Genomic DNA, 24,733 nt, shown 5'->3' on the forward strand with positions numbered 1-24,733 from the left:
AGCTTCAAAATTTTATTTCAAAATCTTGAGAAATCTAGCAGTTGTTTTAAATTTAAAATGATTTTGGAAATTTTTTCAGAAGTTTTAAATATCTGTCAAAATTAATTGAATTTTTTCTATAATTTTCAGAAAATCCTGCAAATTTTAGAAAATTTCTTTACAATTTGGATGTATAAATAACAATTGAACATTTGTTATTTGTAGGCGAAATTTGAGTAATTTTAAGAGATATGTAGAAGTTTTGAAAAGATTCAAACTTAATGTAAAACTTGAAATGATAGCCTAATATAAAACAAAATGTAGATTTTCGCAGATTTTAAACAAAAAAAGTAGATTCTTTTCAAGCATTGTTAAAGCCTTCAAAAGAATAAAAAGATTTTCTTAAGATTCATAGGAAAATTAAACATAATTTTTTATTTTGAAACATTATTTTGAGAGAATTTTTAAAATTTTTTCAAATATTTTAACAAAATTTTCAAAAAGATTCTAGAAGATTTTGAGAAAACTTTCTAAAATAGCATGATAATTTTTTATCTTTTTAAAACTCCCAAATATCTCTTAAAATTATTCAAATTTGTTTTACAAATGTTTATTTGTAAATTATACATCAAAATTAAAAAATTTCACTTACAAATTAAGAGTTTTTCAAATGCAACAATTAAAATTGTAAGGTTCAAAGTTTAAATGCTCTTCGAAATTTTAAAGATTCCAAGCTTTTTATATCAAACAATTTAGTTGAAGATTCTTTGCTTTTTAACATTTGGTTTCAATTTACTTGTTTTAAATGAAAATTTAAATATTGCTAAATATTCAATTAATAATCTTTTTTTTAATTCAAAATTTCGAATTGAATAGGTTAAAAATTCAATATTTTAGACTGAAACAATATTTTTAATTGAATAAAATCCTTTAATTAAGAATATATTATTATGAAGTTATTTTTAAGTTGAAAATAGTTTATAAACTTTCAGTCACACGTTCACATTTGTTTAATAACTAAGACTTTCAAATTAAAACCGTTAAAGTTTTAACGTTAAAAAATCTGAAAATTCTTAAATTTTGAACTAGTTTAAAATCGGTTTTGTTCATTTTTTATTACTTAAAGTAGAGATTAATTTTAAAAAATTATTTATTTATTTAAAGAAATGTTTTTTATCCAAAATTTTTAAACATTAAAAGCTTTTATTTTTGATTTGTTCAAGTCTTTAAGAAAGCATTTAAAAATTCTTTAAACTAAAAATGTAAGTTAAAAAATAAAAAGTTTTAAGTAAAAAAATTTTGAATTGCGTATTGTCGATCTTTCTAAATATTCTCTTAAAATTAATTTTTCAAAAAAAAAAAATCAATTTTCCAAGGAAATGTTACTTTTTCCTCTGAAGCTTTTCCAAATTCCTAAAAAGCATCTACATTTTTTGTACGTAATCTGCCAAGATTTATATTTTGTTTTAAATTAGGCCGTGGGCTATTTACAAAATAATTTTGGTACGAATAGCCGGATTTTGTGGCTACACGTAGACACTTCGTTAAAATTATTTGAAATAATTTCAAATTTTTCAAAACTTCTAAATATCTCTTCAACTACCTCGAATTTTTTTCTACGAATAATAGGTGCTTATTTGTTATTTATTTATCAAAATTGAACAATCTGACTTTCAAATTAAATTTGTTTAAATAGAACAATTAAAAATATAACGTTTAAAGTTTTTTTTTTTTAATTTAAGCGGAAACCAATGACATAACCTAAAATTGTTGAAGATTAAAAGTTAAGTTTTTAAAGTCAAATGGTTTATGTTCATAATAATCGATTTTCTGTGAAAGACAATAATATAACGAGAAACTGTTCAAAAATGAAAAATCTTGTTTAATGATTTTTGTTTGAAAATAACAATTTCTTTCAAAAAACAGCAACGTAACCTAAAATTGTTCAAAACATATGATCTGCTTTGAAATCTACTGATTTTGTCATACAAATTTCAATTTCTGACAAGAAAAAAAAACACTAACACAATCCGAAATTGTTCGAGCTTGTCAATGATAATGTTAAAAAAAATAACTAACATAAATCATGTATAATATTTTCTATAATTTATTAGAAAATTTCAACGTTTTAATTTAAACTCGCACGATTATAAAAAGGTACAAATTCTTCTCAATTTGCATAAGGTTTTCATATAAAAAAGGATTACTTGTAAATTTAATTTTAAAAAATTTTCAATATAAAAAAACTTCAGTTAAAGAAAAAGACGCTCAGGGTATTTAACAAACAATGATTGCGCGATTAAAATTTTTCAACACTGTTGAAACAGTTATGTTAGATTTTCTCAAAGCTATTAAAAAATAAATATCAGCTTAAAAATAAGAGGTAAATGCATAAAATTCTCATCAAACAAAAGAAAAAAAAAAGAGGGAATGGACCCTGAAATAATCATAAAATGAAACTCACCACCTCTGTTTCTTGCATTCCTGCCATTGTTACTGAATCGGTTCATTCCACCGAATCTGTCGCGCTGATCATAAGGAGCTGGCCTTTGGTTAAATCCACTCATGGGACCACCTCGCATTTTAGGCCCGATACTAGCGCGCACTTCGGATAAACTGCTTCGGAAGATTTCGATATATCTGTTAATTATTGATAGAGAAAACAGATTAACAAGGGTTCCATCAGAGAATCAGGAAGAAGTAGTGCTTAAGAGTTTTTTTTTTCAATTAGCAGTTCTTAAATACACCTTTTTTAAATTTAAATTAAATTTCTCTACAAATGTAGATAATACTAACAGAGAGTTTAAGATCAATGTGCCACACCATTTCGATTATTTCACTTCACCAACTATGATTTTAGGTATTTATTTACTACGTCACCATATTTCATTCAAGATTTCATTTATCTTTCAACAAAAATATACAATATAGATCGCGTTCTTTAGTCGTTTCATTATCTTTCCTTCTCATTTAAAAATAATTACAAATCGCTTACAATTTTACTTGATATTTACTTTCCAGCATCGCAGACTTATAGTAATTGCAAGTGCACTTTATTGTCGAGTTTTTTTTTTGGATATTAAATTAATTAAAATCCATTTCTTTAGATCAGAATTCAAAGTATTTGATTTCTTATTAAAAAAAAAAGTTGTATAAATTAACAGAGTTGATAAAAAATCACATTTTCGAGCTTTCAATTAAACAGGGAAGTTTTCAAACAAGAAGATTAATTTTCAACCAAGAAAGTCGAATTTATAAGAAAATATGCATATCAAGTTTTAACTAAACACTATCAATTTTAAGTTTAAATAATTAACTTTGAACCAAAAAATGTTTCAATTTTCAATAAAAAAACAGTTAAATTAAACCAAGCAATATAAAATTTCAATTAACTAGTTGAACCCTCAACCAAAACAATTCAAGTTTTAAATTCAAAAAAGGAATTTCCAATAACAAATTTTTAGTTTCTTGAAGAAAAAATTTCATTCAAAATGTTGCATTTTCAAGCCAAAAAGTCGAAATTCCTACAAAAAAAAGAAGGTAATTTTTTAAACCTAAATTAGGAATTTAAAAAAAAATTATTTTCCAACCAAAAAAGTTAATTTTCAATCAAATAGTTCAATTTTGAACAAAAAGCTATCAATTTTGAACAAAAAACATAATATATAGTTAAATTTTCAGTTTACAAAGTTGATTTTCAACAAAACAAAATTAGATTTTAACCAAGGAGACGGATCTTAAAAAAAATAACATGAATTTTTAACGAATAGTTTAACTTTCAAGCAAATAGTTGAGTTTTCTATCAAGGATATTAATTTTATACAAATAAATACGAATTAAACAACAATACAGACTCATTTTCAAGAAAAGTGTTGAATTTTCAACTAAAATAATGAATCTCTATCCGAACGAATGAATTTTTAAACACCAAAACATGAATTGTAAACAAACTAGTTGAATTCTCAATCAAGTTATTTTCCAAACAACATAAACAAAATAAATTAATTTTCAATCAAACATTGAAATTTTTAACAATGAAAATATTGATTTTGAACAAAAATGGATTAATTCAATTTTTAATTTAAAACATTGTCAATAACAAAAACAAATGTTCAATAAAATTGTTAAATTTTCAATTAAAGAATTAATCTATAACCAAAGAAATGCATTTTTAATCAAGCAGTTGGATTTTTGATCAAAAAAGAATATAAAACTAAAATATAAAATAAAATAAATATAAACTAAAATATGTTTCAATTTTTAATACAAAACAGTTAAATCAAATAAAAAATACGAAATTTTAACAAACTAGTTGAATCCTCATAAAAAATAAATGAACTTTCAAACCCAAAAAAGGAGTTTTTTAACTAAAGAGATTATATATTAATAAAATTAATTAATTTACAAGTAATAAGTGGAATTTTTAACGAGAGTTCTGTTCCAACCCAAAAGATGATTTTTTTTTTAAACAAATTCATTTTCAACCAAATAGTGGAATTTTTAACAATATAAATATGGATTTTTAACAAAAAATGGAATAATTAAATTTTTAGTTACAAAAACTGTCAATAACAAAAATAATTTTTCAATAAAATAGTATTATTTTCAATTAAAGAATTAATCTAAAACCAAAATAATGCATTTTTAACCAAACAGTTGGATTTTCGGCCAAAAAAGATAGTTTTCAAGCAGAAAAATTGTTTCCACCAAAAAATATGAAGTTTTAACAAACTAGTTGAATCCACAACAAAAATAAATAAATTTTCAAACCCAAAAAAGATATTTTCAACAAACATTGCATTCAGAACGTTGAATTTTCAAGCGAAAAATACGAATTTTCTACGCCCACATAAAAGGTTATTTTCCAAACAAAAATATTAATTTCCTACTAAGTAGATTATATATAAACAAAATAAATTAATTTTCAACCAAAAATTAGAATTTTTAACAATGAAAATATGTATTTTGAACAAAAAATGGAATATAATAGAACTAAAAAAAAGAGAAAATTTTACTAAAAAATGCAATAATTATACTTTCAGTTAACAAACTAAACGATAACAAAAATAAAACAAACAAAGAAAACAAGATTCAACCCAAAAATAGGAATTTTGAAACCGAAAATATGAAGTTTAAAAAAAAATGCATTTTCAAACAAATAATAACAATAAACTGAAAATTTCCCGAATCTTGCAGGTTTTCCCGTCCAGTTTACAATTTTTACAGAATTCCCTAATAAACATATTGAAATAAGTTACATCCAAGGCAGTTTTTACTACGGTGTGTCCTATTTTTCTTTGGAGAAAAATCCACAATAAAGTGCACTTGTATTAACAATATATTATAAATTAATGTAGTATTAAAGTAAATTGTTGGTTACCACCTCCGGTGTGCCCACCCTTCGATGTTGAAATGCCTTAGCCTTAGGGTAGCCCTACCCACCTCCCATGGGGTTTGAAGATGGTGTAAGGGGGTACCTCCCGCCCGGCACCCACCCATAGGTTTCAGTAGGGCCAACAGTACTTTTCGCTTACGCATCTCTGACAATTTTTTCTTACATAATTAACTCTAAATTACATATTTACCTTACTCTTTATCAGCTCTTCTTTTTTTTGTAACTTATAAATAAATTTTCTGTCAGAGTTGGGCGGTGTAAAATCAATATTAACAAAGTGTCAATTCAACTTAAGGAGTTCAAAATATTACGTAGGATTAGAAATAGAATTCTACGAACTAGAAGATTGTTAAATATTGAATATTTAAATTTAATCCTTCAATGTTATCCAATTCAAATTATTTTATTATGCCATTTTTGTAAATATACATGCTAGTGTATTTTAATATTATAAAAATTCCAAATTAAAGACTTATAAACTAAAAATATTAAGAAATTAAATATTAAATTAAATATAATAATAATAATTCAATGTTATCCAATTCAAATTATTTCATTATGCCATTTTTGTAAATATACATGCTAGTGTATTTTAATATTATAAAAATTCCGAATTAAAGACTTATAAAGTGAAAATATTAAGAAATTAAATAAATATTAAATTAAATATAATGATAATAATTCAATGTTATCCAATTCAAATTATTTCATTATGCCATTTTTGTAAATATACATGCTAGTGTATTTTAATATTATAAACATTACAAATTAAAGACTTATAAAGTGAAAATATTAAGAAATTTACACTTTCAAATTTATGTCCTCAAAATTGAAGATGGTTTTTGAGAAAGTCAAAATGCAAAAATGTATAAAGTCTGACGAATTGAAATTATACCATATTCAAGACTTCAAATTACATAAAAGAAAAAATAATTCATAAAAGGATTGAAAATTAAACCATATTAAATAGACGCGATAAAAATCAAGCTGTTTTAATTAGAACGTGGTCAGAATTAAAGCGTACAAAGTAAATAATTTGAAATTGACTAATTTAACAATCAATTTTAAAAGAAAGGATTTAAAATCGAATAAACCCGAAAAATTAAATGAATTTATATTTTATAACATCAAATTTAAAAAAGCTTGTTTAAAAAAAAAACCACAAAACGTCAATATAAGAATTAAAAAAAAAGAAAATATTGTAAACGTCAAATTTCGATATTTTCGAAAAAATGGAATAGCTCTGGAAATAATTAAAATTTGTTCAAAATTTTAAGCTAATTTTTTATGGATAAGCAACGATAGTATTTCTCTAAATTCTTACGATATTTGTTTAGATTTTTTGCCTTAAATTCTACACTAGGGACCGAAATTAGTGCAAAAAAATCGCAAAATTTAAAATGACATACAAAATGATATACATATATATCATTCAAATTTATTAATACATGATAAATAATTATTCGAAGAAAAAATGATACTACACGTTTTGGAAATTTTGCGACTTTTTTCATCAATTTTGACTCTAGAAAAGAATCTAGGTAAATTTTATTTAGAGAAATAATAATGTGATTTTCCCCTGAAAAATGATCTCAAAAACTTAAAAAAATTAGTTATTTCCAGAATTATCCCAATTATATTAATTGACAATGTTCCTTTAATTTGAGCTTATAAGGTCCATAATCTTATTACTTTTCGTGGTACGGAGCATTTTTTTAATGGTAATAATATAAAAATTAGGATATTTTTTGCAACAGCTCAAAAAAAGACATGAAAAAGACCAATTTTCTACGCCCACATAAAAAAAAGTTATTTTCCAAACAAAAATATTAATTTTCCAAACAAAAATATTAATTTTCAACCAAAAATTGGAATTTTTAACAATGAAAATATGGACTTTGAACAAAAAATGGAAAATAATAGAACTAAAAGAGAAAATTTTAATCAAAAATGCAATAATTATACTTTGAGTTAACAAGTTAATATTAAAAAAACGAAAATATGAAGTTTAAAAAAAATTCATTTTCAAACAAATAATAACAATAAACTGAAAATTTCCCGAATTTTGCAGGTTTTCCCCGCCCAGTAGTGTACATTGAAAAAAAAGGATCACGGTCCAAATTGAAAAATTATAAACTAAAAGCGTTAATAACAATTAAAAATGAACCAATTTCAAACTTCTAAACATTTAAAATTGAAAAATCACAAATTAAAACCCTTAAAAATTGAAATCATTTTTAAACTGGAACTTTCTTAAACTTTTAACAGATTATTTTAAACTTAAAAGCTGTGACAAATTCTAAATGGCGCGATTTAAAATTAAACCTTCGAATTTCAACAAAGGTAGTTACGATAAATGATCCAGTAATCGTAAAACATGGTTATAATTTGATTATATATTGAAAAATAGGTTAAAAAGTAACATTTAATTTTAAAACTCATTTAAAATTGGCGATTACAGGGACGTTTATCTTCCTAATTTAAAATGTCAGCATTCGTGAAAAATTTAAAAATGCAAAAAGCATGTATTTAGTTCAAACAGAAATGTTAAAAATGGCAGCATTTTTTTCTTTGCCACATATAACAACTAAAGTATTGAAAATTAAACATTCTGAAATGCAAGTATTAAAAAAATGTAAAGTAAAAACTTTAATTCGTCTAAATTTGAGGCCAAAATAATGCAATTTTAAAAGATTTAAAATGAATTAAAAAATGTAAGTTAATAAAAAATTAATAATTTATACATAAACTTGTACAAAGGCAGAAAAAAATGTTGAAAAAAATACGTAATATTTTAACGCACCCTTATGACTCGTAAAACAAAACGATCACTCTCCCAACTCTCGCAGAACTGTAAAATTTCTCAATAAAAATTGTACAAAGCGACCAAATTGGAATAATGAGTGAAAAACGTAAAAAGAAATAAAATTAATTTTGAAACCTATGATATCGGTGACGTGTTATAGTTGGCACAATTTCTTTTCGTTTATGAAAAAAAAGACCTGTTTGGCAATAATATTGCCCCTTACCTTAGAAAACAAAAAAAAAAAGGGGGGAAAGAACTCTGTCCCTCTAAAGAAAAACGGAATTCGTAATTCTATGTATTGACTGTGTGCAAGTCTCAAATGGAAATTTAGAAATGACAGACAGCGCGCGTGGCGATGACGGCAGAACTAACGGTTTATATGTTTTGTATAAGAGAAGATAAACTGCGCGTAAAAAAGTTAAATTATTGAAATTGTTGATTAAAAAAAACTGATCGCGGATAAGTTCTTGCTTACTCCTACAATTTAGACCAGAGTGAATAATTAAAAGGTTTAATTATGTAACCTCTTTAATTGAATAATAAGTCTATTTATGCAGTAATTTGTCTAATTAAAGAATTGTTTCAGTAATTTTTTTTAACTTACCAGATGAAGTAATAATAAGATGCAACAAGTTAGGTTTTTTTGTTTTTGTGACACTTATCAGATCATCACCATCATCATCATTTATCCGTAAGGTGTAATGCTTCTGTATATAACCGTTAGTTCATAATTACAGGCCTCACAGTCGTTATGGGATAAAATATAGGGACAAGGGTACTTTTTTCATTCTCAAAGGGTAAGACATTTCGGATAAATTCATGAGATCTCAAAACAATTCAAGTTAAAGTCAAAATAATTTTTAAAATATTGTTTAAATAATAAGAAATTACATTGATTTCCATAAAATTGCAATGAATTTAAAGGAGTTTGAGGTAAAGGAGAAGAATCTTATGAAATTCAAGGTGAATTAAAAAAATTCAAATAAATTGAAAATAATTTAAAAGTTTGAAAAAAATGCATAGAATAACTTGGCTTTGAAATGCAAAAATATTTTGAAATCTCTTGAAATGTTTGGAAAAGCTACAAAATTTCTCAGCTACGTATAAATAAATTCTTTGAAATCAATTAAAATATTGTAAAATCCCATGAAAGTACATGAAACATGGTGATGCTTTCCTTGTAATACTTTTAAGTAACCTAAAATATTTTCAAATCCTTTAAGAATCTTTAAAAAAAAAAATTAAAGCTCTTGAAAATGCCAAGCTATTTGAAAAAATAATCTTAAATCTTCATATCTTTGAAATCCTTAAAATATTTTAAATTTTAAAATAAATTCTTTAAAAACCACTAAATTATTATTGTGTATGAAATCTCGTGATTTTTCTTGAAATCCTGGAAAATTGATTAAAATATCCTGAGACCTTTAACATCATATGAAATCTTTTATAATATTTTAAAACCTTAGTTCCTAAAATATTACAAACGCTTTGAAGAAATCACTTCAAATTAATGAAATTAATAATTGCTTTGGAATTCTTATAAGTTCCCTAAAATATCTTTAATTAAAAGCTCTTGAAAATGCGTTGGAAGCAGAGTGGCGATCCGGCGAAGATTTCAAATTCCCGGACATTTTCCAGGTCATGTTTTACCATTTTTCCGGAAATAAAAGTAACATATATTTCATATTTGTCACAAAACGCAAACACTTTAAATCGTGAATTTTCAAATAAAATATGTTATTTAAGTGAAAATATTTACTTTTAAACCAAAATTTGAATAATTAAGTTTGAATTTCAGAAAATGAATGATCGCTTGAAGAAAAAACGAATTTCCAACTAAAAATTACAATTTTTTATTTAAAAAAAATGAAATTTTAGCTAAAATTATAAAATGTTTAACTGGAATAGTTACTTTCATTTTACGATCAAGAAAAAAAATTATTTTCAACCAAAAAAGAAAGAAATTTTCAATAAAATAGCTCATTTTTGAACCAAAGAAATAAATTTCTAATTGAAATTACGAATCTACACAAAAAATATATAATAAATAAATCCATTTTTAACCTGAATTTTTAAATAATGAGATTAACTTTCAAAGAAATCATTTTCTAACAAAAAAAGTCGATTTTCTATCAAAAATTAGTTTTCTTTTTATAAACAAAATACGTGAATTTTTCAACAAAATACATGAATTTTCTATTAAAAAAGACTAATTTACATCCAAATTGTTAAACTTTGAACTAGAAAAGTGCAATTTTCAACTCAAAGTGGAACGGTTGAAGCTGTTGAACTTTATACCTACCAAAAAGTCATGAATCTTTAATCAATAAGAATCATTTTCGAAAAAAAGTTAATTTTTAAATAAAAAATATCCATTTTTAACCAGATAGTAGATTTTCAACGAAGTAGTTATATTTTTAAAGAGCTGAGTTTTTAATTGAAACGATGAATCTTCCAACAAAAAATTAATTTTTAACAAGAGTTTAACTTTTAACCGCAAGGAGTTGAATTTTGAAGAAAAAAAAGGCATTCCCAAGAAAAATGTAAAAAAAGATTATTCATAATTTAGAAACAATTTCTCCTTGAAATATTACTTCAAGCACTTTTTTCCAAGAATTTGGAAGAAAGAAGTTTTAAATTTTGACTTGGAACAAAACTCCGTGTCCTAAAATAAAAATTATAATTTTTTAAACCCATATTCCCTGAAACTGTAGATAAAGTAGAAATCACTTTTCTAAATTGACCAAAATTATTTGAATTTGGTTGCAATCAGAAGTTCCCGGTCTTTCCCGGCCAAGTCGCCACCCTGTTCAATTTCAAAAATATCCTAAAACCTTAAAAATCCTGTCAAATGATTTAAATCTATTACAATATTCGCGAAATCTTTCAAAATACCCTGAAATATTTCAAAAGAATTCACGACAATTAAGAAATATGTACACGGAGAGAATTTAGGTAAAATTTAGGTTACCCCGAACTTACGCAGATCAGCAGTTTCGAAATGTGAATACTATATTTTCCTAAGATGCGCAAGCGCGGAACTGTGCCGCAAGCGCCGCGTGTGTAAAACGGCTCGACTATACTGTTGATCAAACGGTTCGGTTTGTTCGGGGTAATGGTCTTCCCGAATTGTACGTATCAAGTCAGCGGTTCTATCAAACTTCTCTCAGTGTATTTAATATATAACCCAAGATTGAATTTAATGATAGAAAAGTGATATGATTAAAAGTTACATTGTGAGCCGCACATAGGGTACCATAGGGACCAAATCTTGAAAATAGGGCAATTTAGAGACCTAAATTGAATATAGGGTACATTAAATAGGGGATGTATATAGGGAACGGTCTGTGAGGTCTGTTTGTAATTTGGTCATCGCAGCAGCGCTACCACCTGAGCGCACATACTCAATACTATATGTAGCAATCATAAAATGATATTGAAAAATCATAAATATACCCAAACCCAGCTAGCATCAGTGCCCCACCTGTGTCCTATCTTTTCCTTGTGTTTCTGCAGAGCGCGCTCCGCAACATCTTTGTTAACAAACTGAACGTAAGCCTCCCCAGTACTGCGGCCCGTGAAGTCTGTTGGTAGCGAAATCCCGTTCGGCAATATCTCCAACCCTGACCCACACATAATCAAACAACGGCATTGTAGCGTAACGCCCATTATATGTTAGAATATCGTCAACATATTAAAACCCTTATCAAGCGTAAAATCAAACGAGTTTTCATTTTTTTTCTTTAATTACCAAAATTGTCTACAAATTATTATTTTTAAAACCAACCAATTCTACTCATTTTGATTGCAAATTCATTTGCTTTAAGTGTCTGTTAAATAAAGTAAAATTTACATCTTTCATTGTTCACGCCATATTTCGTATTCAGGGTGGCCGCAAAACTTTATTTTATAAATTCCCTGATCATTAATATTCAAAGATCAAAATTATAATCTTGTAACATTTCTAATACATATTCTTTTACAAATAGAATAAAACAATTTGTTATTATTCTCAGGGCTGCCATAGCCTATTTAATTTTCTAAAAAAGTGACTATTGTTCTTTAAAATATGTGAAAAATAGCTTCTTTTATCGAAATTATTAATGAGAGTTTATAGTTCAATCGTAAAATAGAGTCAAAGTGTCAGATATAGAGTTTAAAAAGAAAAAATGTAATATTTTAAGAACGGTCAGTTTTCTCTTGAACATAGTTCTGAATTTCGCAAACATAACATTATTTTTTAATGAAAGTACGTTTTATAGTGCATGTATTCAAAAGTTTTTTTTTTATATCAGAAACTAAAAACACTTATATTTTTAAATTTTGGAAAAAAAGAATCTTTTTTTATTGAATTTAACTAATAATAAATTTTAACGATTGAAATTTCTTCTCACTAGTTAAAAATGTATATCTCTTTTTACATTTTATCTTTTTTATTTAAAATAAAATATTTTGATGAAAATCAGTTTTTTTCCTTAAAAACTATTTATATGAAAATTTAACTTGTCCGTTTTCGGTTAAAAATTCGCCTCATTAGTTTAAAAATGAACTATTTGGATGGAACTTCGTGTATTTTATTAAAAATTCGTCTCATGGTTGAAAAATCATTTTTCGGTTGAAAATTTTATTAGTTTTTTATTACAAATTCGTCACTTGGTTAAAAAGAATTTTTCGGTTGAAACTTTAATTATTTTTTTTAATTCGTTTTTTTGAAAATTAATCTTTTTAGTCGAAAATTCAACTATGTGTTTGAAAATTGACTTTTTTCGAAAATGATTCTTATTGTTTGCAAATTAATTTATTTCGGTTAAAAATTCATTTCTTTGCTTTAAAAATGTAACTAATTTGTTAAAATATTTTTTTCTTTTTGGTTATAAATTAATTTTTTAGTTTAAAACTCGACTTTTGGTAGAAAATCAATTTTCTTGTTTGAAAATTCATCTTTTTGACTGAAAATTCTTTCTTTTGGTTTGAAAATTTAAGTATCTAGTTCAAACCTAATTTTTTCAAAGGTAAACTATGTCTTTTTCGTTTACAAAATGTAGTTTTAGTTACAAATTCACTTCTTTCGATTAAATTAAACTATTTTATTGTATTTTTGTTGTTAAAAATCAGGTTTTGAAAATAAAAATGAAGTATACCACTTAAAATTTCAAATGTTTTTTATTTAATATTAAAATAGGTTCTGACTGGAATATCAACTATTTCATTTTTTCGTTGAAAATTCGTCTTTTTTGGGTCAAAGTTATACTGCCTTGTTAAAAAGTACACTTTGTTGTTGATTTTTAGTTAAAAATTGACTTCTTTGTTGCAAATTCTATATATTTTTGGAAATTATTTTTTTTAGTTGAAAATTGAACAATGTTGTTGAAAAGTCGTTTGTTTATAGTAGAAAATTTACCAGTTTGAGCCAGAGCTTCAAATATTTAATTGGAAATTTATGTATTTTGTTAAAAATTTGTCTTTTTAGAAAAAACTTTGATTGAAAATTATGCTAATATTTAGTACAAAAATTAGAGAATGTTATTAAAACACGTACTTCGATTTTTTCAGTAACATTCAATTTTTTCTATTCAAACTAAATAACTTACTCTTTTACCTTATTTTACAAATATACTATAAATTTTTATTCATATTTTGAATAAAAAAAAGCTATTTTGATCAATTAAATATACATTTTCACAAAACTCGGACCTAAATAGATCGCGCACCAGGATTCCAGGCGAATTTGAACAAATTCAGTATAAATTAACAAAACTTCGAAATAATTTAAGCTCATTTTTTTAAATCCTACTGATTTCAGTAAAATTAGAGTGAATTTAAAGGAAATGAGAAATTGAATTCCAAAGAGTTTAGGATAAGTTCATAAGATTTTGGGTGAAAATTGAAATGAATTTTAAAAAATCTACGAAAATCTCATCAAATATTTAAAATATATATACAAAATTCTTCAATTTTTGTGGATAAATTCTTTGAAATTCATTAGAATATTATAAATTAACGTTAAAAATCCCCTTAAATTTATGTTGTAAAACTATTAAGTTTTTCAAACATTTAAAAATTTTTGAAAATCCCTTAGAACTTGCTAAACTTTTTGAAAATTACCTTCAATTTTTGAAAATACCTAAAATCCTACAGATTATTTTGGAATCACTTCAAATTATTGAAATCTATTAAAAATGCCCTAAAATGTTTTTAATACTTTAAAATCCCTTCAAATTAGCGAACTAAATTGAAGATTCTTTGCAAGTTTTTATCAATACTCTTAAAAATTACTTTAAAATATAAAAAATACCCAAAGATATTTCAAATCTAAATCTGTTGAAATCCTTTCAAATTTTTGAAAATTCCTCAGAAGTTTTAAAAATAGCCTAAAATCTTAATTCTTTTGAATTCCCCTCCAAGTATTGAAATTAATAGAAAATTCCTCGGAAATAGCTTCAAATATTTAAAAATCCTGTGAAATCTGATTATATTTCCTGAAATCCTGGAAAATTTATTCAATTATAGAGAGCTTTTAAAATCATTGAAATTCTCAAAAAATTTAGAAGATCCCGTAGGAACCTTTTAAAATGTCTCCTAAAACCTTTAAATATCTTATAAAATATTTCCATATATTCGAAAATTCTTTAAAACCCCATATAATTTTTTTTAAATACCTTGAAATATTTAAAAATTCTTAAAATAATCTGAAGCCTTGAAAAACCTTCGAAATGCCGCTTTAAATGATTGAAATCTTTGAAAATGCCCAAAAATATCGCAAAAGAATTGATAAAAATTCAGAAACATATTGAAATTCCCTGACTTTTGCCCATTTTCTTTTTTAAATCCCCGACTTCTAGATTTGCCCTGATCTGCGGCCACCCTGTTATTAAATGGAAAAAATCCCAGCTAAAAAAATTGAACTGGAAAGGATCCAATATGAAATAGCCGTCTGGCATAAAAAAAAAAATGTATAAAAACTTTTCTTCTAGATAATCATAATATTACCATGCCTTTTCAAACTTTAAAACTTTAGTTTGGATAAAAAAAAAAAAAAATGAAAAAATGAGGCGAGAATGGGAATTTTTGAAAATTGTATTTTCATTTTTTTAACAGACACTCGTCACTACTCCTGGGTTAAGACTTAAGTAAAATAAAAATAGGCAATTTATAATTTGCCATCTGATTCACGTTAAAAAAAAAATAATTACACATTTTGTAAAATATTCTTTTTACTGATAAAACTCGAAATCAAAATCCCTTAAATCTTCACCCGGAGCTTCAAGTTAAATTCAAAACAAAACAAAAAAACGGAGGGAATGCTCACGATGGATGTCAGCTAAAGATCAGCTGCTTACAATGAAAGGGGATTTTCAAAATTATTTTTGCAAATGATAGACGAAAAATTTTAATCTAAAAGAAAACGTACATTTTCCTCAAACAATTGCACCATCACATTTGCTGAATTATAAACTATTGAAACATTTATTTAAATTACAAACTACAAAAAAAAAACTTAAAATTTTTAAAAACTTTTTTAAGTTGCTGGGTTGGTACTTGAAAAAAGGATGGTTATCATAAAAGGTATGTTAGTATCACTTAAGGATTAAGTTATTTCAAAACCAATCGAGCCCTAGCCATCAAAAGCATTAAGTCCCTCCGACAATAACTTTCAGAGTTGTTCGAAGAATTTAAATGAATATAAAAAAACTTGACTGATTAGAAGGAAAAAATGGAATATTAATCTTTCATTTAAATATTTCTTTTAAAATGTAAATTGAAAATTAAAATATATAAATAGGAATTGTTATAGTGAATTATTTGGAAACTTGCGCTTCATACCTGAGAAAAACTGCGCAATTTCTTCTTTGGAACAACCGAACGGCAGACCTCGCAGCCTGACGCATCCGTCGTCCATAACATTCTCCAAGTTCAATCCGCTTCTCTTTACTACCCATTCCATTTCTCCTCGCTTAGCTTTAAAAACTGAAATGGGAAAATAAAAGCTGCTGGCAAATCTGTTATATTTAATGGCGTTTTAATTAAACTTCAACCTTTCAATGCAATCAGACTTTACAGTCCAAAAATGCTGATTTTTCATTGAAATAATATTTAATTCAATATGAAACGCTCAAGATTTCAGTCAAAATATATTCAGGCCTTGGACTCACTCAGAAATAAAAAAAGTGTCAAAAATTTGAAAAAATAGTGTCATACGGTCCGAAATAAATATTTGTGCAATGGAAAACGAACTTTATTGTTTTAAACAAAATTTCCAGTTTTCTGATATAATATTATCAAATTGTTGAAAATGAACGAAGTTTTATTTTGAAATTAGTTTGATGAAAAATCAACAATTTTGTTAAACACTTAACTTTTTGGTTTAAAAATATATCTCTTTTTGTAAAAATTAATATTTTTGTTAAAAATGCAACTGTGGAAAGTTTATCTGCTTGACTGAAAATGTATGTATTTAGTAAGAAAATTCGCCCTTTTAACTGAAAATTAACATATTTTTTATAAAACTTTATACTGTCGGGTTGAAAATTGAAAAGTTTTGCAGAAAATTTATATTTTCGGCTCGAAAGTTCCACATTTTGGTAAAAAATTGAACTGTTTGGTTGAAAATTAATCTATTTTGTTGAAAAGATACGCCTTTTCGCATAAAATATCAACTTTTTCATATAAAATTCAACTGTTATTGATTCTAAATTCTTTTTTTTTTTCTGAAATATCAACTATTACATTTTCCCTTAAAAATTCAACTCCGTGGTTGAAAGTTGAACTACTTCCTGGAAAGTTAATTTTTTGTGGTTAAAGATTCTTAACTTTAGTTGAAAATTCGTTTTTTTTTAAATTCAACTTCTTTGTATAGATTTGATTTTTAATTTAAAATCAGGAATTAGCTATAATATCCAAAAAGACGACAAGAAAAACAGTTTAATTTTCAACCCGAAAATATGGATTTCCAATCAAATGGTCGAATTAAAAAATGTTGAGAAAAAAAAAACGAATTTAGACCTACATAGTTTAATTTAGAAAAATTAATCGAATCGTTTTAATCGAAGAAAAAAATCCCGATTATTTCCCGGTTCGCAAACATTTTTCACGGCCAATGAGATTTAAAAAATCAAACTATTTTCTAAACTTTTTTCCATATAAAGTAATAAACAATAAATTAAAGCATTCAAAATGGAACACTTGAATTCCAAACTTGTAAAATTGAAGTTTAAAAGTTTTCAATTCAAAAACTGTGTACTCAAATGTTCAAAAATTTACAAGCACCAAATGGCAGGTACTAATACTTTTCGATTTAAAAATGTTAAATAAAATGCAAATAAACTGCAAAATGTAGAACTGTTATCAATTATAGAGTTCAAAGATTCAGATAAATTCTTTATTCAGATAAATTCGTTTTAAATTCTTCCAAATTCAAAATAATTTTTCCATTTTTTTCGGAACTTTTAAACATATTTAAACTGAATTGAATTTTTTCTACTTTTAGAAAATCCTGCAAATTAAAAAAAAAAATTATTTGAACTTATAAATAATAATAGAACACTTATTATTTGTGAAAATATTAAAGTAATTTTAAGAGATATTTAGAAGTTTAAAAAAGATTCGAATTAAATTTTGAACTTGAAATAATTAAAAATACTTACAGCTGAATTAAAAATAAAATATAAATTTTTGCAGATTTAACATAAAAAATTTCGAATTTTTTAAAGAATGGTAAAAGACTTCAAAAGAATAAAAAATGTCTTAAGATTCTTAGAAAAATCGAAAATGATTTTTCACTTTGAAAAATAATCCTAACAGAGAGTCTAAGCAGATTTTAAGAGACTTTAAAAACTATCAAAGAAGAACATGGAAAATTTGCAGGATTTTCAAAAATTGTAGAAAAATTTCAATTAATTTAAAAATATATTTAGAAGTTCTGAAAAAAATGTTAACACACTTCGTTTAAATTACTTGAAAAAATTTCAAGTTTTTAATTAATTTTGAATCTCTTCAAAATTTCTAAATATCTCTTAAAATTTCTCCAAATTTTTCTACAAATAATAAGTGTTCAATTGTTATTTATGCGTCAAATTTTAACAATTTCACTTATAAATTAAACAGATTTTAAATAGAACAATTAAAATTGTAACGCTAAAAGTTTAAAAGTTCTTCGAAAATCTAAAGATTCAAAACATTCTATGTAAAACAATTCAGTTTCAAATTGTTTTCTTTTAAATATTTGGTTTTAATTTACTCGTCTTAAATGAACAGTGAAATATTGCTAAATATTAAATATTACTCTTTTTCTACATTAAGAAATTCCAAATTAAATGGGATAAAAATTATATAATGGACTCACAATATTTTAATTTAGTTTAGTTTAATGGCTAAAAAAAATTAATAGAACTAATTGTAATAAATTTATTTATTACATTTAATAGAATAAATAATATAAAGGAAGACCTGAAACTATGAATTAAAAATATATTATTGATAAATCATGAAAACTTTGATTTGAAAATAAAATTATCGGAATAAATTATATATTAATTTCAATTCTTATAACGACTTTCGGATTGAAACAGTTACAATTTGGAAAACTATACTTTAAATATTTTAAAAAACTGTTTAAAGAAAGTTTAATCAACTCGAAAATATGAATTTTAAATGAAAAATCATTTTCAGCCAAGAAAAATGAATTTTCAACACAGCAGACTTAATTTTCAAGTAGAAGAGACGGATTTTCAACAAAAGGGTTGAATTTTCAAATAAAAAAGATGATTTTTTAGAATCCACATAAACTTTTAAAAATTTATCTCCAAGAAAAAAATGTCCATTAAAAAAATAAATTTTCAATCCAACGGGGCGAGTTTGCTACACGAAGACAAAAAAGATCAATTTTCGAACTATTTTTTAATCAAACAGAGATTAGTTTAGAAACCAGAGATGAAGTTTTAACTAAAAGTATGAATCTTTGGAAAATTAATTTTTAACGAAGTAGTTCATTATTTTTTTTTTGTACTAAAAAGGATTTTAGTCAAGAAAAAAGCAAAATTTAAATTGAAAAATACGAATTTTCAACACAATAATTAAATTTTAAACGAAATAGTAAATTTTTTTAATTAACTGAACATTTCTTAAAAGTTATATAAAAAGTAATTTTCCTTTACATAAACAACAAAATATTTCTAAATATTAGGAAATTTATATTTTTCTTTATTAAAAACTTTTAAAAATAATAAAATATAAATAAAATTAATTTATATGATGTATTTAAATTTAGAAACGTATTTATATAAAATAAAATTTTTTAGACTAAAACAATATTTTTAATTGAAAAGAAACATTTCAAAATGAATATATTATTTTAAATAAACTATAAAATTGGTAATAGTTTATAAAGCTTCAATCGGGTGTTTACATTAAATACTAAGATTTTCCAATTTATATTCACATTTGATCAATTAAAAAGGTTTTTTTTTTATCCAAAATTGTCTTAAGTCTTTAAAACTGCATTTTAAAATTCTTTAAATGAAAAATAAATGAATTATATCATAAATGAACATGATAAAAATGTAACTAATCATTTAAAAAATTGTTCAAATAAAACTTGGCGCAGATTATTTTTTTCTAAACATTTTTTTTTTAAATTACGTGTCAAGAAATAAATTCACTGCCTTTTCCCGGTCTCAAAAAATTGCCGCTCCAACGCACAAATTAAAAAAAAATCTGATAAGATTTGTTAGCTGTCGAGTCTGATCTTTAAAATAGGCTTTCAATTTTTTTTATAAATAAACAAATATTACAGAAAAAGGCCATTTTTCTATTTGACTTTCTGATAATTTCAGAAACAATTTATAATTTATATCCGTCGACAGATGCCCCTATAATGCATTATTTAAATTAAAATTATTTTAAAAAGTGCTGAAATTTATTAATAAATTATAGTTTTTTCTTCTTAAATTATCACGAAATTCCTAATTAAAAAAGTTGCCACCGATAAAACAAATTTGTCTTTCGACAAATGTCGTATAGAGGCTTTTTTTAAATTGAATTTTTTTTTTAAATCATAAAATTTATCAAATAGTCATGAATGTTGCTAAATTTGTCATCAAGTTCCAATTGAAAGACCTGACATTGAAAAAAAAATTTGACGCCAAATTCATTTGTTTAAAAAAACATTGGATAAATTAAAAACCATAAAGTTTTCTAAAATTAGTATAAAGTTCTTAATTAAAAAAAAAAATCGCATCGAAAAAACGACAAATAATTTGTTTAAAAATTTCACTTGTTTTTTTATTATACAACATTGAAATATCTGTAACTGATGTTACTCTATGAAGCTTGAACGATTTCAAGTTTCCTCGTATTTTGTTTATTTATACAAAAAAAAATAAAAAAAATTGAAAGGCTAATTTTAAAATCAGACTCGACAACTCTCTTAGAAATCTTGTCAGCTTTTTTTCACAATATTTTGTTTGTTTGTCCAAATCTGTCAATATTTGTCAATTGTACGTTATTTTGAAACAAAAAAGACTGTAAACAAAATAATTAGATTTTCATAATCTGGGGAGAATTACCTTCGATGTAACGATGGCCCATGTGGTCTCTATCTCGCTTGCAAGCTTTTTCGATGTCTTCTTCGCTGTCCATTTCGATGTATGCCTCGCCACTTGGGCGGCCTTCTCGGGACATGGTCATATGAATACCAGCTTTCCCATGGGAGATGCTACAGTCTCCAAAGAATTTCAAAATTTCGTCCACGGTCGTGGACCATGGCAAACCCCTCACCTTAACGACGAAACCCTCCTCGTCGTGGTCTCCACTGCCGTTCGACATCTTTCAAGATTTCTGTTCAAACAAAGAAAAACATTATTTAATTATTTAATTTTTAAGCCGAAAAAAAATATTTTCTTATAAAACAGTTTTATTTTGAGTCGGAAAATGTGAATTTTCAGCCAAAAAATGTATTATTCAATCGAAGACGATCAATTTGTAGTCACGAAATCGCAGTTTAAACAAACAAAAACATGAACTTTCTATAGAAAGAGATACATTATCAAGCCAAAACGATTAATAGTTACCAAAATAGTTACATTTTTAATAAAAAGAATTTTATAGTCAAGAAAAAAACAAAATTCAATCATTTTGTTGTATTATCAAGCCAAAAATACGACCAACTAATTTAATTTTGAACAAAGTAATACAAATTTGTTTAAAAAAAAAAAAAAGAATTCTTAACGAAAAATTTAATAGTAGACTTTTGTTCAACCAAGAAATTGAACTTTAAATCAAAAATAGTTCGAATTTCTTATTGGGTTCTATTACTTCAGTTTGCACTTTAGTGGAAAAATAAGAAAAAATGTGTACTGTTTCCGATACAAATATTATCTTTCTTGAATAAAAATGCAACTATTTAGTAGAGAATAAAACTATTGTTAAAAATTCATCCTTATTGGTTAAAAAATTCGTCTTTTTGGATTGAAAATTCAATTTTTTTTCGTAGAAACTTATTTCTTGTTTGAAAATTATATGTTTTAGTAGAAATTTTACCTTTTTTTTTCATTCAAGTGCTACTTTTTTGTAAAAAAAAATCTTTGTTGCCTGAGTTGTTAACTATTTTGTTTGATAGTCTTGGTTTAATCACTTTGCTAAGAAATCTTTTTTTTTAAGTTTTATATTTTTAGTCGAAAATTCATCTTTTTGGTTGAAAGTTTAACTATTTCCTTGAAAATTTAATCTGTTTTAATTGGAAATTCAACTACTTACGTAAAAGTTAAACTAAATTGTTAAACATTTATTTGTTGATAAGGTTTGTCTTTAAGTTGAAAATTTAACTGTTGGATGGAAAAGCCTTTTTGCAAATTAATTTGAAAACTAAAAATGTAACTTTTCCATCTTTTAAATAGATCTTTATTAGTTGAAAATTCTCCTTTTGTGGTAAAAAAATTTTGTTTTGAAATTTCATTTTTGTTGGGTAAAACTGCATCAATTTTGTTGGAAATTAATTCTTTGCAGGTATTTTTTTTTAATTCAATTTTTGTAGAGAAACATTGTCTTTTGGATTGAAGGTTCAAAAATTAGATAAAAATTTATTTCATTCTTGAGTGGAAAATCTTTATTTATTAGGAATTTTAAATAAATTGCAAAAAATGTTTGAAATCCATTAAAATATGAAAATCCCTAAAACTCTTGGAAATTGTTTATCACTTCAAAATGTCTTAGAACCTTTTAAAACCTCTTAAAACATTTCAAATACTTTAAAATTCCACTAAATTCCTACAATAAATATAAAATTAATAGAGATTTTATCAAATAACTTGAAATATTTCAAATACCTTAAAGACTTGAAATCATTTGAGATTTTTTTAAGCTCTTCAAAATGCTAAGAAATTTGGAAAAAAATCTTTAAAATATTTCAAACTATTTACTTATTCTATCAATTTATCTTCAGGGCCAATGAAACTTTAAAAAAATTTATTAAATATATGCACCTATTAGTACAAAGCTGAAAATAAAACAATGGCGTTCTTAATAAAATAGATTTTCAAGATTTTTAGAAAAACCGCCATGTTGTTCACGCTCGATTTGAAATTAATTCGACCTTAGATGTAACAATCAACCATTTTTTTTTAATATAAAACTTTTGGGAAGAAATTATTCTAAAAAAGGGCAATTTTTAAAATACATGAATGTCAAACTAATAGCTTAATTTTAAATTAAAAAATGAATTTTCAATCGAAAATGGGATAGTTAAATTTCCAGTTAAAAAATTAATGTCCAAACCAAAAAGAAATTAATATTCAACAAAATACATTAATTTTCAAAAAAATAATTTGTAACTAAATATTAATTTATAAGATATATATTATAATTTATAGTTTAATTTTCAACCAGAAAAATTTTCAGTCAAAATACAAAAAAAAATCATCCAAATTTTTGAGTTTACGAACTAAAAAGCCAAATTATCCAGAAAACCGTTTAATTTTTAATTCTACCCAAATACTTGAATTTTCCACATAAAAAGGTCAATTTTCAACCAAATATATTTTAAATTCCATTTCCAATTAAATAGTGAAATTCATGCAAAAAATACGATTTTTGAGAAGACAATTAAAAATAAAATATGTAAAAAATGCGTATTCAAGTAAAAAAAAAAGATGATAAAAAACTGAGAAAATAAGAAGAATGACAAATAAAAATTGTATTCATTTTTAATCATTTAACAAACCCTAATAGCAAGTATTAAGTATTTAAAAATTTCCCGCTTCAATATTTGAAACTTTGGAAAGTTTCATGAATATATAAAAGTTGTTAATTAACATATGTAAATTTTATAAGATCCACTCGAAGACGATTCCAGCAAAATTGAAGAATAAACAATTTTTAAAAAAGCCGTCACAATTATGTAACAAAAATGATCTATTTACCTGATACAAAAAAAAAAAAGAAATACGAAACTTCAAATAAAATATATTATAAAAACAATGATAAATTTCACTATTTTGTCTAAAATACTCAGATTTCCGTTTCAGAATTTGTTGTATTTAACAATATGGTTAACTCTCACCATTTTATGAATCACTTTAAAGCATATGCAATTTCAAGGTTATGTATAACCTTTATTCATCCTTAAATTAAAACAAATTCCAGTTGCAAAAATTTAAAATCGAATTATCAGTATGAAAATTTTTAAAAAGGTAAATTCCATGTTATAAAAATACGAAACCTTGGAAATTTAGCAGATTTGTAACAAAATGGAGACGTCAAAAAGTAGACAACTTCAAATCGTGAACTTGAGTCACAAGGTAAACGTATTTTAACAAAAATTGTTGTCTCTATTACATCTGACAGAAAACTGACTTCAGTTGTAAAACTGGTTTGAAAATTTCATTAAAAAATCCTGTTAAAAACCAGTTATATATTCCAGTATCTCTTCCTTTCTCAGAAAATACCAGAGCCGTAAAATACTTTTTCCTCCGAAAAATCAGACTAAACATTTTTTATTCGTTTTATAGCACGACTAATTAAAATTAAAGATCCCTTTCTCCCTGGAGATGAAAAAATATGCGAAAATTCAGCACACACAGCTTCCACGAACTTGGTCTACTTTCACTAAATTGCAAGAATTCGGAAAACGTATAAAAAAAGACGCGTAGTAATGACGCCGACAAGACGGAATCGCACACGTTGTCGAAAAAAATAGTTCGCAAGTTTTTTTTCGCAAAATCCCACAATTTCATAGAAATAAACACAAATTATTATAAAAAAATAATGTTTTTGGCAATTTCGAGGGTAGAATATTGCAAATTAAAAAAAAAAACAAAAAGATCAAGGACGCTGAATCGGCCGTGTGGAGTTACCTACCCTGATCGTGCAAAAACGAATCAGGAGCAAAAAATAAAGTACGGAAATGTTACTTACGAATTTCCTCAGAAGGAACCGGTAGTTAGAGTTGTGAAAGCGCAATTTTTACAATAAGTTTATCGCCGATTGAAAGATCCCCGATCTCCAAAATGCGTTTGCGATCCTGGGTTCGGAAAATGGCGGCGCGACTGTGAGGCGGCTGC

The 24,733-nt window shown here is 24.9% G+C and overlaps 1 protein-coding gene across 1 annotated transcript in view; it reads right to left on the reverse strand.

Moving 5' to 3' along the window:
• LOC117181603 (heterogeneous nuclear ribonucleoprotein H-like) overlaps positions 1-24,733 on the reverse strand; it is a 32,685-nt gene extending 7,952 nt beyond the window's left edge. Inside the window, exons 1-5 of the mRNA XM_033374460.1 lie at positions 24,588-24,733; positions 20,744-21,014; positions 16,005-16,148; positions 11,665-11,803; positions 2,444-2,619 (exon numbers count right to left, since the gene is read on the reverse strand). Coding sequence (XP_033230351.1) covers positions 2,444-2,619; positions 11,665-11,803; positions 16,005-16,148; positions 20,744-21,002 — 718 coding nt within the window. The 5' untranslated portion in view covers positions 21,003-21,014; positions 24,588-24,733. The remainder of the gene's footprint in view (positions 1-2,443; positions 2,620-11,664; positions 11,804-16,004; positions 16,149-20,743; positions 21,015-24,587) is intronic.

This window comes from Belonocnema kinseyi, chromosome 10 (genome assembly GCF_010883055.1).
Source record: "Belonocnema kinseyi isolate 2016_QV_RU_SX_M_011 chromosome 10, B_treatae_v1, whole genome shotgun sequence".
Taxonomy (NCBI): Eukaryota; Metazoa; Arthropoda; class Insecta; order Hymenoptera; family Cynipidae; genus Belonocnema; species Belonocnema kinseyi.